This window comes from Tachyglossus aculeatus, chromosome 17, assembly GCF_015852505.1.
Source record: "Tachyglossus aculeatus isolate mTacAcu1 chromosome 17, mTacAcu1.pri, whole genome shotgun sequence".
Lineage (NCBI taxonomy): Eukaryota > Metazoa > Chordata > Mammalia > Monotremata > Tachyglossidae > Tachyglossus > Tachyglossus aculeatus.
The window spans coordinates 51,713,328-51,731,412 of record NC_052082.1 but is presented as its reverse complement, the minus strand read 5'-3'; the positions used below and the strand labels follow the sequence as shown (position 1 = coordinate 51,731,412).

General features: G+C 40.4%; 1 protein-coding gene across 3 annotated transcripts; it reads right to left on the bottom strand.

The window, feature by feature from the left end:
- Nucleotides 1-640: 640 nt before the first annotated feature.
- Nucleotides 641-16,508, bottom strand: SPATA22 (spermatogenesis associated 22). Of its 3 annotated transcripts, none has more exons than XM_038759638.1 (8): nucleotides 16,472-16,508; nucleotides 11,118-11,163; nucleotides 8,961-9,089; nucleotides 7,579-7,639; nucleotides 5,286-5,637; nucleotides 4,595-4,724; nucleotides 1,408-1,505; nucleotides 641-1,035 (listed from the first exon to the last, which is right to left on the bottom strand). In XM_038759638.1, the coding sequence occupies exons 2-8, from the start codon at nucleotides 11,158-11,160 to the stop codon at nucleotides 844-846; spliced, it is 1,005 nt and encodes a 334-aa protein (XP_038615566.1). In that variant the 5' UTR covers nucleotides 11,161-11,163; nucleotides 16,472-16,508; the 3' UTR covers nucleotides 641-843. The 3 variants fall into 3 exon arrangements, with proteins under 3 accessions (XP_038615566.1, XP_038615567.1, XP_038615568.1); XM_038759639.1 differs by lacking the exon at nucleotides 16,472-16,508 and adding an exon at nucleotides 13,159-13,199; XM_038759640.1 differs by lacking the exons at nucleotides 11,118-11,163; nucleotides 16,472-16,508 and adding an exon at nucleotides 10,554-10,652.
- Nucleotides 16,509-18,085: the final 1,577 nt, after the last annotated feature.

Genomic DNA, 18,085 nt, shown 5'->3' with positions numbered 1-18,085 from the left:
CGATTTGTTCACTTTTTTTTCCTCTTGTGTTTTTCGTATTTTTCGATTCCAAGGAGTTACTGATACTACAGTAACTCCTTTATTAAGAGTTTGGGAGTGGGATCCTCCTGGGGTCCTAATAGTTTGAGGAAATGGTACTTGTCCACTAGAAAAAACAGATTGGCCATGGAAAGAGCACTGGCCCGGGAGGCAGAAGACTTGGGTTCTAATTCCCACTCTACTACTTACCTGCTATGGGACCATGGGCAAATCATTTCACTTTTGTATCTGTTACCCCATTTGTAAAATGAGGACTGAACACCTATTCTCCCACTGAAAATGGGGAGTCACCTGATTGATTATACTGCTTTTAGTACAGTGCTTGGCACACAGTTAACACTGGGCAGGGATCAGGTCTTCCAACTCATATTGTACTCTGTACAAAATAAGCACTCAAATATGACTAATTAACAAATACCAGAGTTAGTAGGTGGTGTCTGGCCCCTTCAAATTCATTTCTGCCAAGGGTTTCTCCTGTCAACTCAACCCCTGGAAAATTGTGATGAAATAAATCAGCAGAGTACAAAAAATTAACTCCATACCTTTTGACACTTAATACCTAAAGACAAATTATTCTAAGTATGTTTTTCTGATGTAAATTTTATTCACTTAAAGAAGATATGAGGGAATACATATCCACCTCAGCAATAACACATAGGAAGCCCTTCTTTTAGTCAACACAAAAACTACTTAAAATTTCTTAAGAAGCATCATTAACAGTGTATTAAGATTTGCCGTATTGGCTTTTAATAACTCATAAAAATAATACATGTAGTTGGTTTCTGCTTAAATTAACACCTCTCTTTACACTTCATTCACTGTTCTTATGCAACGTCTCATCTCAGAATCTGAAATTTTAACAAATTCCTGGAAGGCTTTTTGTTCAGGAACAGATGCAGGTCTTACAGAGACACACTTGAAAATGTTTCTTTTTTTGTCATAGTTTCCCACGCACCTATGAACTTTGCCTCTAATTAGTCTTGGAAGTTCACGATCCTGTTACAGAAATCACAAAAATTAAGTTACTAATTTTTCTATTGAAATGAAATTTAAATAAGCATAACTGTATCACCATGAAGTGGGTTCTACTTCAAACCCTCCAGTTTGGGGGAAAAGTTCTCAAAGATCAATGGTCATCTACCTGAAGAAGGAATTTTATTTCTAGGCCATAGCTTTTTAATTAAATTTCATCTTTTTTCACAATACTTAAAAAAAAGAGGAAAACTACTTCGTAAAGCACTTTTGAAAATTCTGGAAAACTTGTGAATATATTTCATGTACTTTTTACATAAAACTGGATGGTAGTAATGGAATAAGGGCTATATTTTGTAATCCCAGAGCTACACAAAATCCCCCCAAAATACTTACTATTTCATAAAATATACATGGCAGAGTGTTTCTTCCGTCTCTCAAAAGAAAAGTCTTTGCACCATAATCACCAGGAGTGACTGCAGAATCAAGAGTACCTAAACCATTTTGAAGAAAAAAAAAAACCAAAACAGTATCAGAAACTAAGGTTAAATCTTACTGATTACATCTGTTCCCCGTTCAATCATATTTCATTCAATTGTATTTAATGAGTGCTTACTGTGTGTACAGCACTGTACTAAGCCCTTGGGAGTGTACAGTACAACAATAAACAGATACATTCCCTGCCCATAATGAGTTTACACTCTAGATGGGGGAGTTGGGGGACGGCAGAGTCAGACACCAATAGAAATTACAGATATGTACTTCTTCAGAGAAAAGCAGGGCTGGGTATGCAGTTTAGTTTTTGTTCAACTGTTCCTATAAAGCCTTGCTCAATGATGTGACATGGAATCTGGAGTCAGGTTCAGTATGACACTAACTCCCAGATTTCTCTGGGAAATTTTCAACCCATCCCTGAAGTGCCTCTCACATTGTCAGCAGTTGGGCTAAAATAGACCAAGGTTATGGATCAGCTGGAACCTGGAAAACCTTATACATAGGATTTCCATTGGTGACAGTGCTTTACACATAGTACAGTGCTTTGCACACAGTAAGTGCTCAAATATAATTGACAGACTGACACAGAACTGGATGCTGTCATTGCTCTTGAGGAGCTTACCATATGATGCAGGAGGCAGAGACACAAATTGCCAAATATACAAGTAAAATCACAGGGGCAAAAAAAAGATAAACAGGAGTAAGCAATAAAGTAGCAAACACCATGTCTTTAATTTCTACTTTATGTTGTCCAACTGCTTATGTCAGTGTTCAGCATACAACAGGTAATCAATAAACGCTTGTGACAATTCACATACTAGAGTTCCAAGAGCTCACTGAAAAATAATCAGTTGCTAGTAAATGATGCTCTACAGTGAAAGACAAAAAGCTATTTTCCTGTACATGCCCTAAAAGACTCCCCCATTGTATTATCAGCTCCTCAAGTATGCAGGGATTACATTTTCCTTCTTTCATGTATTTTCCAAATGTCTAATCTGACTAGTGCTCTACATATAGTAGACATATTTCTATGGACGTTCATTGCAAAACCATTATTTACAGCATTAGCCTAAATATTGATAAAATTCAGAAATCTTTCAAGAGCTTTCCTCTAGCTTTCCTGGGAAGAGTGGTTATTTCGGCAGTTTCCCTGCCCTACCTTTTTCATTAATATGATACAAGACTCCATCTTTACAGTCCTTACAGTTAAAAATAAAAAAAGTAAATGTACTTTAAGGCCAAAAGACATTTCTCAAGATGTCCTTACAAAATAGGTTTGATTAAAAACAAATTAGTATAAAAACTCTAATTTTCCAGATTTGGATACCGAGACCCAGAGATGTTGGTTTAGAATGGACCTCAAAATTTATAGCTCAGAACTGGCCTTTACAAAATTCTGCTCAGGAGTTACTGGTAGACTGTTTAAATAGCCCAGTCACTCATGTTTATCCTTCATCAAACTCCATGTGAACCCCATATGTAAAAATGTTTTTCCCTAGCAGTGAACTTGTGCTGGGATACCCAAATAATTGTCAGCATCTGTTGCCTTTCAAAACCAAAAATGCACCCCAAACTCCTGAAACAGGCCAGACACAAAAAATCTCTTTTCTCCTCTTCTACCCTAAGCAAAGTATGATTGGCTGGTCTTTTGGATCTTAGAATGGATAATCTTAAAAATAAAATAAGAAACCAGGGCCTTGATGTTCTGCCCTATCTTGACATTATATCACATTTTCCCAACATCCTTATATCCCTCTCCAAGCAAGTACTGCAAGTAGGAAGCCTCTTATACCTTAGAAGTGTTTCTGGGAATCACTTCCCTCCACTCAAAGTGTCCCAGGTATGCTCACAGAATCCAAGGATTCTCTGACATCATTTTCCAGAAATACATTATTGGGAAGGAACTTTGAATCATTTAAACATCCTTTGACTGAGGTCCAGTGAGCCTGAACTTTTTGCGACTATCCTAGCCTACATATAGGACATAGAGTTAATTTAGCTTCAGAACACACCTATCAGTGATAGAGCCAGGATTACAACTCAGTGTTTTGGAACTCCCATACTGTTTCGTTTTACATAAAAGAGAAAATCACCACATGTGACTGGGCGAAGAGCCTGCTGCAGATGGTTGGAGCTAAACAGCAGAGAACTGGGTGCACACAATAGACACGCTGAATAGCTACTATCATGGGTTGCCCCAGAGCAGAGATTTCCATGGCAGGCAGCTGTTATGGTTCTGTGCACCTACTCACCATGGAAAGTAAGAACTGAAGTCCAAATCATACATTTTTGCTCAATACTCGTAACAACCAAAGGACGGTGGGGAGGAAGAGGGACACCGCTGGGGGGTATCCTCCCATGAATATTGCTATAGTGTGGCCTGACAGATAAAGTAAAACACCCAACCCCACCCCCTGTGGTACCTGGACCAAAGGAACCTGGAGTCCAGTGCAGCTCTCCCCTCCAAGACTTTGCTTCCCCCAGAGAGCCCACTCTCTTCCAAAATCCTCTTTTCCTATCCCTCAGAACACCCTCCTTAACTTCTTTCAGAGTCCTCTTTTCAATTTCCCTTCAGAACCCTCCTTTCCCTGGAGCCCTCATCCTTTCCAAGCCTTTTCTCCTCCATTCTGGGCTTCTTCCTGACCATGTATGTCCTTCTGTGCCTCATCTCTACCTAGCTTCTACATGGGGGTGGCACTTTCTACAGGTGTGTTGCATCTATATGAAGCATAAAATATTCTGAGTTTCTGTCTTTTTTTAATGGCATTTGTTAAGCACTTACTATATGTCAGGCACTGTACTAAGTGCTGGGATAGATACAAATTACGCAGGTTGGAAATAGTCCATGTCCCACGTGGGGCTCACAGTCTTAATCCTCTGAGGTCCAGAGAAGTGAGCTGACTTGCCCAAGGTCATACAGCAGACAAGTGGCAGACTCTGGATTAGAACCCATATCATTCTGACTTCTAGGCCCATGCTCTACCCATTAGGCCACACTGTTTCTCTGCTTTTTTTGACATGTTTATTTTTCTTTAGAATCATCTATTCTACCAGTATTCTTAATTATTGTACAAACCACCATACATACCCAAAACTTCAAAAAGCAGTACAGTTTTGTATGTATAGCCACTCCAGTACTTCACACTTTCAATAACTGCAGATATGATTCGTAGAGAATTGTCTTTTTCTTTAAGTTTCAACTGAACAGTTGGAACTGTCTTTTAGAGAAAGAAAATATTTATATTAGGATTTTGGGCACCACCATGAACCATAACCATATTTTTTCCATATATTAAAATGCCAAAATTATTAGCATTCTGGCTATCAGACTGGTTCAAGACAAGATTTGTTAGGGGACATATGTAGTAGATCTGGACCCAGAGTCCCATCCTCTAGCTGAGAGCTAAGTCATTATTATGGTGGGTGGAGTCACTGGCTTTTGGGACAGAAAATTTGCATCTGTTGCCAAAGATATGCAGCATTAGTACAGAATGACTTTAGACAAGCCATCAATAGCTGAAGTACTAATAAACAGTAAAAGAACCAAATGGAACAATCTGAATATGGGAGAATAAATACCTTAAAACTCATGCTAGAATGCTACAGCAGTTCTGGTTCAAAACCACGTGCTTTATCTTATCCAAAAGATTTTAGGTTTTCAAAACTTAATATTGTACACATTGAAGCAGGCCTTCCATATCTATGCTTTAAAGGTATTATTTAATATTAATACTAATTTTAAAATTTAGGGTTGAGCTATATAAACATTTAAAATTTACCTTCATTGTTTTTTCCTCTGAAATGTCACCAAATGCTTTTTTATTATATTGACTTAGTTGACTATTGTATTTAAATGCTTGCACTGAGCTAGTATTCTCTAGTTGTCTTATTTTGGTGCTGAACTCTGACCACTGTGTTTTTGATGAATACATTTGTCTAGGTAGTGCTGTCTCCTTTTGTTGAGATAATTTAAGATATTCCAGTTGTTTCTGATAAGGTTTAACTTCCAAATGCTTTGTCTGACCAGGAACTATACTACTGGCAGCCATTAAATCTGTTGCTCTGCCCAGAGGATTAAACTCATATCTATTCCAGGAGTTGGTGCTGATATTTCTATCATCTTCTTTGAATCTGAAACATTATATGAAATCACTGCAGCAAATATATTTCTATAAAGGTATTCTCTATCATGAAAAACACAAATGCAAAATCCCCATACCCCCCAAAAATAAAATAAAGCATTTTAAGGTTTTTCTGCACCAACACTTTAGAACAGAGTTGAATAGTTTATGACTGAATATCTATTATAGGCAAAAAGGCAGGTTCACAAGTACTTTCTACAAAGTGTTTATAATTAACATATGCAACTGCATTAAAGGGCCTGCTTCTATTCTTTGGTGCTACTTCTGCTGTGACATTCTGTGATCTCACAGAAAGTGGGAGAGTACAAGTCTGGCACACTAATAAGAGGTCAGGAAAGTTAGCTTTTTAGGACTACAGTTCCATTTTAGATGCTGAGTCCCAACAGAGATATCAGTCCTGACAGTTCTAGCTGCAGTTTCAGAATTCACCCCTTCTTCTTCATCCAAACTGCTTAACCCACTAATCCACTTGTCCCTTCCCATCTCGACTATTACAACAGCCTCCTTTCTGACTTCCCTGCTTCCAGCCTTTCCCACTCCAGTCCATATTTCACTCTACAACCTAGATCACTTTTCTAAAACAAACAAAAAAACAAACAATCAATCACTGCATGTCTCCCTGCTCTTCCAAAACCTCTGAGGGCTGTCTATCCATCTCCACATCTAGCAGAAACTCCTCGCCATCAACTTTAAGGTTATCCTTGCCCCTTTCCCACTGCAACCTGGCCCACACTTTGCTCCTTTAATACCAACAATAATATAATTACCATTAATACAACATTAATAACATAATAAAATCAATATAATTCACATTAATATAATGCCTTGCTCTTCTCTCACTCTCTGTAGACGCTTTGTTCAAGCCCTTCCTCCCCTTATCATCAATGGTATCTACTGAGTGCACAGCACTATGCTAAATGCTTGGGAGAGTACAATGCAACAGGGTTGGCAAATACGTTTCCTGCCCACAATGAGCTCCCACATACGAACCACTCTCCCCATCTTCAAAGCTCTACTAAAATGTTATCCCCTTCAGGAAACCTTTCCTGACTAGTCTCATCTACCCACTCCGGTTTCCTTGTCTACTGCGTGATCCATGCTGTACCCAATAATCACTTAGGTATTCACCCACCCACCCTCCACAGAACTTATGTACATATCCTTATATCCAGTTGCTTCCCCTACCTATAATTTATTTTAATGTCCATCTCCCCAGCTAGATTAAAAACTACTTGAAAAGAGGACTCTATTTAGTTTATTGTACTTTCCCAAGCACTTAGCATAGTGCTCTGCACACAGTAAGCCACAGTAAATATCACTGATCAATTGCTCCTCCAGCTCAACACAGGTCAAGGAGTGGGGACTGGTGACTCAGTCAACAAGTATTTGACTGACAGGGTGAAAAATCCAGTCTCTACTCTGATATATTTTGGCCTCACACCTAACTCCCCAATTCTGTCAGGCTCCTTACTCCTCTCCCATTTACATCAACTATCTTGGGGAGCTCTTTTTCCTCCTATCAATAGAGTATGGATTTCCCAAATCTATCTTTTCATCTCTGAATTTTTCCCCTTTAACCTGAGACTTCTCACTCTCTTCAAGATATTGCTAACTGACTACACAGCCATCACTCCAAAATAACTATGGTGAAAAAACCTCAACTTTTCCCAATTCTTCCTTATTCCCCAACTCCCCCACCATCCTGGCCTGTGTCACAGTCTTATCAGTTACCAAAACCTTGGGTTAACTTTTGATGCCTTGTTTTCAACCTGATTTTTTCCATGACTTAACAGGAGGTAAAACACAAGAACTGACTTTAAAAGAATGATCTCTAAACATTGGCTCTAATCAATATTAACTCACACGTTTAGATAAGAAAATAATAATACAAACACCAAAAATCAAATAGTTCATTTTTTTCCCCACATACCCAGAGTTCATTCCTTGCTTTAACTGTGGCCCCTGATGCTTCATCTCTTCCCAAGCAAAATCTGAAGAGGCACGAAGTGGCAGGCAAATAAAATGGAGATTATTAATATACGTAATTTCATTTGTTCTAAATTTTGAAATCATGAACAATACAATATGAAACCACTTCTTTTTCATTCTAATTACCGTAACTTGCTGATTTTGGAAAATTGGGAGGAAAAGGGTAACAACTCTAAATCAAATTTCAATACAGGACAAGAAAAGCTTTCTTCTTTGGGAAAGTTATTTAGCCATCACTATGGTACCCTAATACCTCCACTCCACTCCTCCAAAGCACTTACTTGGTGGGGGGTGGGGGAGACCTAAGACCACAAGGCAGCTACATTGCCCCTGAAGTTCTATTTTGGGAGCCTGGTTCACTCTTCAGTATAAACTGCACTGGAGATAATGAGCTACTGTCCTAGGCCCCTACAGAGCCCATGGAATCAAAATGGAAAGAGAATGAAAAGGACACTCAGGGCTATTACACAGTCTCCTGCAGCAGCAGCTACTGCGTCCAAGTTTTAGTCCCGCAAATAAGTGGTCCTGGAAGAAAGCTGATCCCTGACACTGTTGCCCCAAGCATGGCCTGATGTATCAGCCCCTAGACTGCATGCTGGAAGTTGCTAATGTATGACACGGGGGGATATAAATCTGAAACTCATTTCTCAAGGCTAACCATAGTGAAAGTTTATGAAAAATGTTTTTTAAAATATATACATTAAGTATTTTATATATATATTCAAATTTTACTGATAAAGATGAAAATAAATATCAACTATTTGGGATACACGGAAGATATGGATGCCAGGTGTCTATGGTTTCTTACTGAATGCAGCTGTGAGGTAGACAGACGTTAGCACTTTTCTTTACCTGCAACTGCCCTTTGCCCAGGACTCTACTGATTACATTTAAAACAATTAGTTTTCAAAAAATGCATTTAATCAATATCCTCAGGAATAAGACTAGAAAAAGGAAAGTAATCCTTAGAAAATTTGTTTGTGAAAATTAAAGGAAAATACAATTTAAAAAAGAAAATGGCTCAAGTTCCAGGAAGTTCCATTTAAATGCTACACCATCTTTGTATGCAAGGGAATTCAAGCTTCTGATCTGGAATGTTCTGAAAACACTATCAGCTTGGCAAGGTATTCCCCACCTCCACCTCCCCTGTCCACACCACACCACCCATACCCCCAGCCCAGGGAAGGGGGTATAAAGGAGAAAAATCCAGATCAGAAGATAAAGACTTCTTTTTCATGGTAAAATAAAATTAAAAATGGAAATTTTCCTTAATAGATGCCCTTCATTCCTTGTTTCTCTAATTTCCCCACCCCACCTTCTTACCTGATGGTAGAGGAGGAAAATCATAATTTTCAGGTGTGGTACTAGGACTTGGATCATTTTTAAGTGGATTTGAAGTTAGTGGCTGCCTGCTTCTTTTTTTCTGATTGAATAGTGGTACAGGTAAGCAACCTAAATTCAACATAACATTAATAATCAGTGAATAATAAAGTCCAATTATGGACATGAGGGATAAGCAGGGCAATCAACCCATCTCACACTAAGAGCTCCATGCTGGCTGAGGCAAACACAGCAACCTGAAGCCATTCTTCATTCAAAAGCAGTAATGCCGCCAAGCATCCCTGTGCAGGAACTTCCATGGCCCAAGACCTTCTGCTCTTGCGAAGCACTGCTGCTGGTCCGAACTGTGCAAAAGTAACCTACTTTGGTGGCTTTCAACCCCTTATAAGGGGTTGAAAGCCCCTTATATCCTTCTCTCACTAATGCAAAATTTCTCCATTACATCCACATCTCCTTTTCTTCTTCTCCCTAAACCATTTTGGGGAGACTGTCATTCTCATTCTCTCCCATTCTCTCTCTTCCCCCTGCCCCATTTCAGCTATGGAGAAATCCACACTTACAAGCCATGAAGAGGCTATAATAGGATCTTCTCGGCACTGGGGAAAATAGTTAGTGTTCCAAGGAGAGAAAGGGGTATTCACTTCAAGCTCACACCCTACTCAAGTGCAAAGGGAGGAAAGAGAAAATGCTTAAGCCAAGAGAGAGCACTCTAAGTGCCACCTGCATTAAAATTCAAAATTCAATAGCATTATCTCAGAAAAGCTTACAGAAGTGCACTACAGGGCCTGATAAGGGGCTAGTTGAACTGCATTTAGCATCTATTACAGACTGATTTGGGGCTGTAAATTTCTGTAGAGGCCATAAAATAATCAGCCTTCTAAGTTTGGCTCACCCCAGCCCTCCGCAGAGCCCTGGACCACTGAATACATGTCCAGTCAGTCAGAACAAGAAGAGATGGGAGCCTGGATGGTTCAGATGTGAGTTCTGGCTTCACTTTCTGGGAGTGATGCCTTTTATGTATAATGGTTTCACGTTCGGGAAATTCCCTCTGGGGATGTATCAAACCACCAGACAAGTGCAACATAACTCAGCAGTCTCACTGCTGCTCACCTAAAGAGGGACCAAATAAATGTTGGCTTTCTAGACTGTGAGCCCACTGTTGGGTAGGGACCGTCTCTATATGTTGCCAACTTGTACTTCCCAAGCGCTTAGTACAGTGCTCTGCACACAGTAAGCGCTCAATAAATACGATTGAATGAATGAATGAATGCCCTAGCCAGCCCGAGGTTTAGGACCTGTGGTGCCCACAAGACAGGCAGAACTTCTTCTACACTCAGAAAAACCCAAAGTGAAACAGAACTGATCCTTGCCCTTTTGAAACAAATTCTAAGATACCAACAGCAAATTAAACAATGAACATGGACTACAAAAATCACAGGATAAATACAACGCATAAGCATTTTCTATTGGAAACTGTCATGAGAGTCAGAAAGTTGCATGTTTGGACAGGATGATATTGGGAGGAAAATCTCATCTCCAAATTTTCTACCAATCCAACTGCAATTGAATACAGACCTTTAATTAAGCTCCTTTCAGAGTATAATGATTCCGTAATTCACTGAAAATCAGTGGAGGATGAGAAGTGAAGAGAAGGCATAGGAGAAAATCTGGTAGGCATTATTACTAGGGGAGGAACAGTATCAGTGGACAGGCAGTGTTCTAGAAGATTGAAGTAGAATGCATCTTTGAATGATGAGGAGACAACATTGTAGGTAATGTGTGTGTTCTTAAAAGTGTACAATAAGGAGGGGGAATAAAAACTAAGGAAGGTTTTTGGAAAGAATCTTCCTTCACATAGGTTGAGGTGGAATTGGTCAATAGAGATTACTTGTCCACCTAACAGCCTTCACACATCTGACAGACCTGCCTCTGAGATAGCATTAAATCAAAAGATAATGGATCAAGTGCAGTGTTTCGGTTTGTTCAGAAAAGCAGTTAGACGCCTAATTTGAAAAAACTCAGATTTTGTTTAGTTCCAACTTGTAAGAAACATGACTGACCTAAAACAGACACACCAGACATACTATTAAGTTCCTAGTACATATATGGATAGGAACAAAATTAAAAGGTGCTTAATACCTGCTGTACTTCGAGTTGAAGTGAAAGCTAGATTCCTCTTCATTTCCTTAACAAAAATAAAACAGTTAAAAATATTTTCTTGATCTTAAATTTACACAGGAATGTTGCTTCAATTAAATCTGTATTTTGGGGAAAAACATATCTCCTTATGCATGAACAGTAACATCGGATTCCCATTTAAAAATTTACTCAAATTGTTTATCTTTACATGAATTATGCATTGTACAGGGTTAAAGGTGGATACTGTTAATTCAATGTCAATCTGAACATTTAAATATTTAAGGTAACATGATTTATTTTGGTTTTTCTCCCTCTGCTGCCCATCTTGCACTGGTAATTATTCCCTTTAATAGAGAGAAGAGGAAAAAGGGGATGAAACTCAAATTAATCCCTTTTAGGTTTTGGCAGCAGCAGTAAAATACTTGTGGAAAATATTGCCTAAAATGATGTTCTGGGATAGGTTACAGATGACATTTTTTTTTCTTTTTTTTCCTTTAAGAGGTGCCAGTAAATAATTTAAACATCTTTGAAAATATAACTGGAGATTCAAATTAGAAAAATAATATTTGCATTCATTACCTTTTACAATTGTTTTGATATATTAATCTCTCATTTTCTCTGGGAAATGTCACTAAAGTATAAACTTTCAAAACTTGAATCCAATTGCCCAGAAAGCTGTTACCCATTCCATTTTGGGGCATTAGTGCCTGGCCAAAAGACCTGAACTTTTAAAAGTACAGCTCTGTATTTCTGAACATAGGTTAAATAAAAAGGTAAGACACTGGCACATTAAATCATGAGGAGAAAATAAATCATTCCAAGGGTCCATGATAGAACTTTTCCTACCCAATTTTCCAGGACTGGATTGTAAATGAGGACCACTAACCTCTGTGCCGATGTGAGATATATTAATTCAAATGTACTCTCACAAGCACTTAGTAAGTGCTCTGTAGGCGGCAAGTGCTTAAATACTATTATTATGTACTCCTAAACACCTGAAGCACTTATGTACATATCTATATCTCTGTTCGAATTACTCTGTTATAACTAGAAATACTACCTTTTTCCTACCTGTACTCTAATTTTGTGTCTTTCCCCCCCATTAGCCTGAAAACTCTGATGACAGGGCTGATTTTTTTAGTAATATCATTTAATGAGTACCCTTTAGACACAATGAACTATACTAAGCACTTGGAAAGTACAAAACCATCAACATGTTCTCTACAAGGATCTATGCTACACAGCATGGCCAAGTGAAAAGAGCACAGGCCTCGAAAGTCAGAGGAACTGGGTTCTAATACCAGCTTCGCCACTTGTCTGCTGTGTGACCTTGGACAAATCACTTAGCTTCTCTGCGCCTCTGTTACCTCATCTGTAAAATGGAAATTAAGACTGTGAGCCCCACGTGAGACGTGGACTCTGTCCAACTTGATTAGTTTGTATCTACCCCATTTATTTATTCATTCATTCAATTCAATCATATTTATGGAGTATTTATTGTTTGCAGAGCACTGTATTAAGTGCTTGGGAGAGTACAATAAACAGAAAAAAAATCACTCCACACAATGAACTTACGGACTAGAAGGGGGCAGACGGACACCAATACAAATAAAATAAATTACCCCAGGACACAGTACAGTGCCTGGCACATAGTAAGCACCTACATACCATTAAAAATAGACAAAATAATGTACCAACTAGTTAAAATAAATAAATATAAAATAGAATAAACACTTCTAAGTAAGGTTGGCTGATCCATTCATGACTTAGGGTACTGGAAATTACCTAAAAAAAAGTCTTCAACTTTCTCCCCAAGGGCATAGCTGCTCTCTACTCAAATACCATATTGACCCACCCACTACAAATAACAATTATACTGTCTATTATAAAAATTATAGTCTAAATATTCAGTTTTCACCATTTAATCATTATGAATTTGTGAAAATAAGCAATGCAAAGTCATACTCTTTTAGATATACGCTCTAGAAAAATATAAGGGCTCTATACATATGCTATATACTATACTATATACTATACATACGCTCTATATTATAACAGCTCGCATGGCTTAGTGGAAAGAGCACGGGTTTGGGAGTCAGAGATCATGGTTTCTAATCCCGCCTCTGCCACTTGTCAGCTGTGTGCCTTTGGGCAAGTCTTTTCTCTCCCCCTCAATTACCTCATCTGTAAAAGGTGATGAAGCCTGAGAGCCCCACGTGGGACAACCTGATTACCTTGTATCTACAAGGTACCTTGTACCTAGTAAATGCTTAACAAATACCATTATTATTATTATTATACATACACTCTAGAAAAATATGAGTTCTATACATACGCTATATACTATAGTATATACTATACATACAGTCTATAAGTCTATAGTCTATAAGTACTTGCGTGGCTTAATGGAAAGAGCACAGATTTGGGAGTCACAGGTTGTGGGTTCTAATCCCCCCCTCTGCCATTTGCCAGCTGTGTGACTTTGGGCAAGTCACTTCTCTGTGCCTCAACTACCTCATCTGTAAAAGGGGATGAAGCCTGTGAGCCCCACATGGGACAACCTGATTACCTTTTTTTAATAGCATTTACTAAGTGCTTACTATGTGCAAAGCACTGTTCTAAGCACTGAGCACTGTTACCTTCTATCTACAAGGTACCCTGAACCTAGTAAACGCTTACAAATAGCATTATTATTATTGTTATTATACACACACTCTAGAAAAATATAACGGGACTGAAGTTTAAATACAGTAAGGCTGTTCTTCCACGGGCCTTTGGGGTCACAGGTGTGTGGTGTTCACCTAACTGCGGCCTCAGCTGGCTGCCGCGGTAGGGACCGTCTTTATCTGTTGCCTACTTGTACTTCCCAAGCGCTTAGTACAGTGCTTGCACACAGTAGGCGCTCAATAAATATGAATGAATGAATAGCATGGCTCAGGTGAAAGAGCCCAGGCTTTGGAGTAAGAGGTCATGGGTTCAAATCCCAGCTCCGCCAATTGTCAGCTGTGTGACTTTGGGCAAGTCACTTAACTGCTCTGTGCCTCAGTGACCTATCTATCAAATGGGGATGAAGTCTGGGAGCCCCCCGTGGGACAACCTGATCACCTTGTTGCCTCCCCAGCGCTTAGAACAGTGCTTTGCACATAGTAAGCGCTTAATAAATGCCATCATTATTATTATTCACTCATTCATTCAATCGTATTTATTGAGCACTTACTGTGTGCAGAGCACTGTACTAAGCACTTGGGAAGTACAAGTTGTCAACATATAGAGACGGCCCCTACCCAACAAGCGGGCTTACAGTCTAGAAGGGGGAGACATAGACTAAAACAAAACATATTAACAAAATAAAATAAATAGTATAAATATGTACAAATAAAATAGAGTAATCAATCAATCGTAGACTGTGAGCCCACTGTTGGGTAGGGACCGTCTCTTTATGTTGCCAACTTGTACTTCCCCAAGCGCTTAGTACAGTGCTCTGCACACAGTAAGCGCTCAATAAATACGATTGAGTAATAATCAATCGATCAATCAATCGTATTTATTGAGCGCTTACTGTGTGCAGAGCACTGTACTAAGCGCTTGGGAAGTACAAGATGGCAACATATAGACAGTCCCTACCCAACAGTGGGCTCACAGTCTAAAAGGGGGAGACGGAGAACAAAACCAAACATACTAACAAAATAAAATAAATAGTATATGTACAAGTAAAATAGAGTAATAAATATGTACAGACATATATACAGGTGCTGTGGGGAAGGGAAGGAGTGAATTTATTTGTACAATAAATACGTACAAACATATATCCCGGCTCTGCCACTTGTCAGCTGTGTGACTTTGGGCAAGTCACTTTCACTTCTCTGGGCCTCAGTTCCCTCATCTGTAAAATGGGGATGAAGACTGTGAGCCCCACGTGGGACCACCTGATCACCTTGCATCTACCCCAGCGCTTAGAACAGTGCTTTGCACATAGCAAGCGCTTAACAAATACCAGCATTATTATATATACGGGTGATCGTTTTCACCGCCTGGCAAGGGGGGCAAATAGGCCACGGCGGGGCGGAAAGGGAGAGAGAGAAAATGAGGGAGGGGGCGAAAGAAGAGGCAAAACGGGGAGAGGGAGGGGGGAGAGAAGATGAAGGCTTAATTGGGTAGCACCTCTTGGTTGAGGATGTGATTTTAAAAAGGCTTTGGAAGTAGGAAGAGTGGTGGTCTGTGTGGATGTACTAATAATCGTATTAATAATGGTAGTATCTGTTAAACGCTTCCCCACAGCACCTGTATATATGTATATGTGTTTGTACATATTTATTAATCTATTTATTTTACTTGTACATATCTATTCTATTTATTTTATTTTGTTAGTATGTTTGGTTTTGTTCTCTGTCTCCCCCTTTTAGACTGTGAGCCTGCTGTTGGGTAGGGACTGTCTCTAGATGTTGCCAACTAGGACTTCCCAAGCGCTTAGTCCAGTGCTCTGCACACAGTAAGCGCTCAATAAATACGATTGATTGATTGATATTGATTGAGAAAGGGGAAGGGAAGAGACTGAGGGAAAAAAAATTGGGAAATAAACTTTAAAGTCGGGGTGCGCCAAGGGGGACGAAACCTGGAGCTCAGGATCTCCTCACGGACCTCGAGCCCACAGAGGAAGTGCCCCATCTTCTAAGAATTAGAGAAGCAGCGTGGCTCAGTGGAAAGAGCACGGGCTTTGGAGTCAGAGGTCGTGGGTTCGAATCCTGACCCCACCACAAGTCTGCTGTGTGACCTTGGGCAAGTTAACTTCTCTGAGCCCCAGTTCCCTCATCTGTAAAAACGGGGATTAAGACTGTGAGCCCCACAGCGTGGCTCAGTGGAAAGAGCTCGGGCTTTGGAGTCAGAGGTCACGGGTTCGAATCCCAGCTCCTCCACGTGTCTGCTGTGTGACCTTGGGCAAGTCCCTTAACTTCTCTGTGCCTCGGTTACCTCATCTGGAAAATGGGGATTAAGACTGTGACCCCCTGTGGGACAACCTGATTACCTTGTATCCCCCCAGCGCTTAGAACAGTGCTTTGCACATAGTAAGCGCTTAACAAATGCCATCATTATTATTATTATTGTATCCCCCCCCAGCGCTTAGAACAGTGCTTTGCACACAGTAAGCGCGTAACAAATGCCATCATTATTATTATTAAGAATTCCCTCAGGTCCTCAGTCACGAGGCAAGTTTTCTTTCCCCCTCCCCTTAGGGGGGAATAAAGGGAATTTATTTTTAAGAAAGTTTTTTTTCCCCTCCCCTTAGGGGGGAATAAATGGAATTTGTTTTTAAGAAATAAATGGAATTCCCTTTTAAGAAAAAAGCAGAAGCCCACCCGAAAATGAGGGAGGGGACGACGGCCCTGCGCCTGAGGAGAGGCCCAACCGCCTCCTCCACCTTTCCAGGAATGACTTCCGGGCGCATGCGCTGAGCGCGAGGCCGCCCCCTCACCCCGAAAAGGGCGGGAACTGAAAGGGGCGGGGCAAACCGGTGGCCACGCCCCCCATCCAGCAGGCGATTGGTTGTTAGACGGCGCGGTGGGGGGGGGGGAAGAGTAGCGCGAGCGGTGGAACGAGGGTATTTCGAGTGGGAGCGGTTGGGGGCGCTGTTGCAGCTGGGTGGATTATCAATCAATCAATCGCATTTATTGAGCGCTTACTGTGCTCAGAGCACTGGACATATCCATATTTATACATATTTATTACTCTATTTGTTTATTTATTTTACTTGTACATATCTATTCTATTTTATTTTGTTAGTATGTTTGGTTTTGTTCATCATCAATCGTATTTATTGAGCGCTTACTATGTGCAGAGCACTGTACTAAGCGCTTGGGAAGTACAAATTGGCAACACATAGAGACAGTCCCTACCCAACAGTGGGCTCACAGTCTAAAAAGTTTTGTTCTCTTGTCTCCCCCTTTTAGACTGTGACCCCACTGCTGGGTAGGGACTGTCTCTATGTGTTGCCAACTTGTACTTCCCAAGGGCTTAGTACAGTGCTCTGCACAAAGTAATAGCTCAATAAATACGATTGATGATGATGATGATGGACTAAGCGCTTGGGAAGCACAAGCTGGCAACACATAGAGACAGTCCCTACCCAACAGTGGGCTCACAGTCTAGAAGGCCGGGGGGGGGCGGGGGGGGACTAGACAAGGTTCAAACGGGAGAGGCTATGCCTCTGTCTTGCCTCTCTGCATCTGCAGAAACCAGCAAGCCCCTTGCCTTTTGGAGCCAGAAAAGATGCTCCATGTGTCACAAAGAGAAAAGACAAGTGGATGTTGCTGGTTTGGGATAACCTGCCTTAAATGCCAGTACAATACCATGGTCAATCTGAAGTGGCTTGGTGTAATGGCTATGCCTCTGTCTTGCCTCTCTGGATCTGCAGAAACAAGCAAGCCCCTTGCCTTTTGGAGCCAGAAAAGATTCTCCATGTGTCACAAAGAGAAAAGACAAGTGGATGTTGCTGGTTTGGGATAACCTGCCTTAAATACCAGTACAATACCATGGTCGATCTGAAGTGGCTTGGTGTAATGGCTATGCCCCTGTCTTGCCTCTCTGGATCTGCAGAAACTAGCAAGCCCCTTGCCTTTTGGAGCCAGAGAAGATGCTCTATGTGTCACAAAGAGAAAAGACAAGTGGATGTTGCTGTTTTGGGATAACCTGCCTTAAATGCCAGTACAATACCATGGTCAATCTGAAGTGGCTTGGTGTAATGGAAGGCCTGGGAGTCAGAAGGTCATGGGTTCTAATCCAAGCCCTGCCACTTCAATCAATCAATCAATCAATCGTATTTATTGAGCATTTACTGTGTGCAGAGCACTGTACTAAGCGCTTGGGAAATACAAGTTGGCAACATATAGAGACAGTCCCTACCCAACAGTGGGCTCACAGTCTAAAAGGGGGAGACAGAGAACAAAACCAAACATATTAACAAAATAAAATAA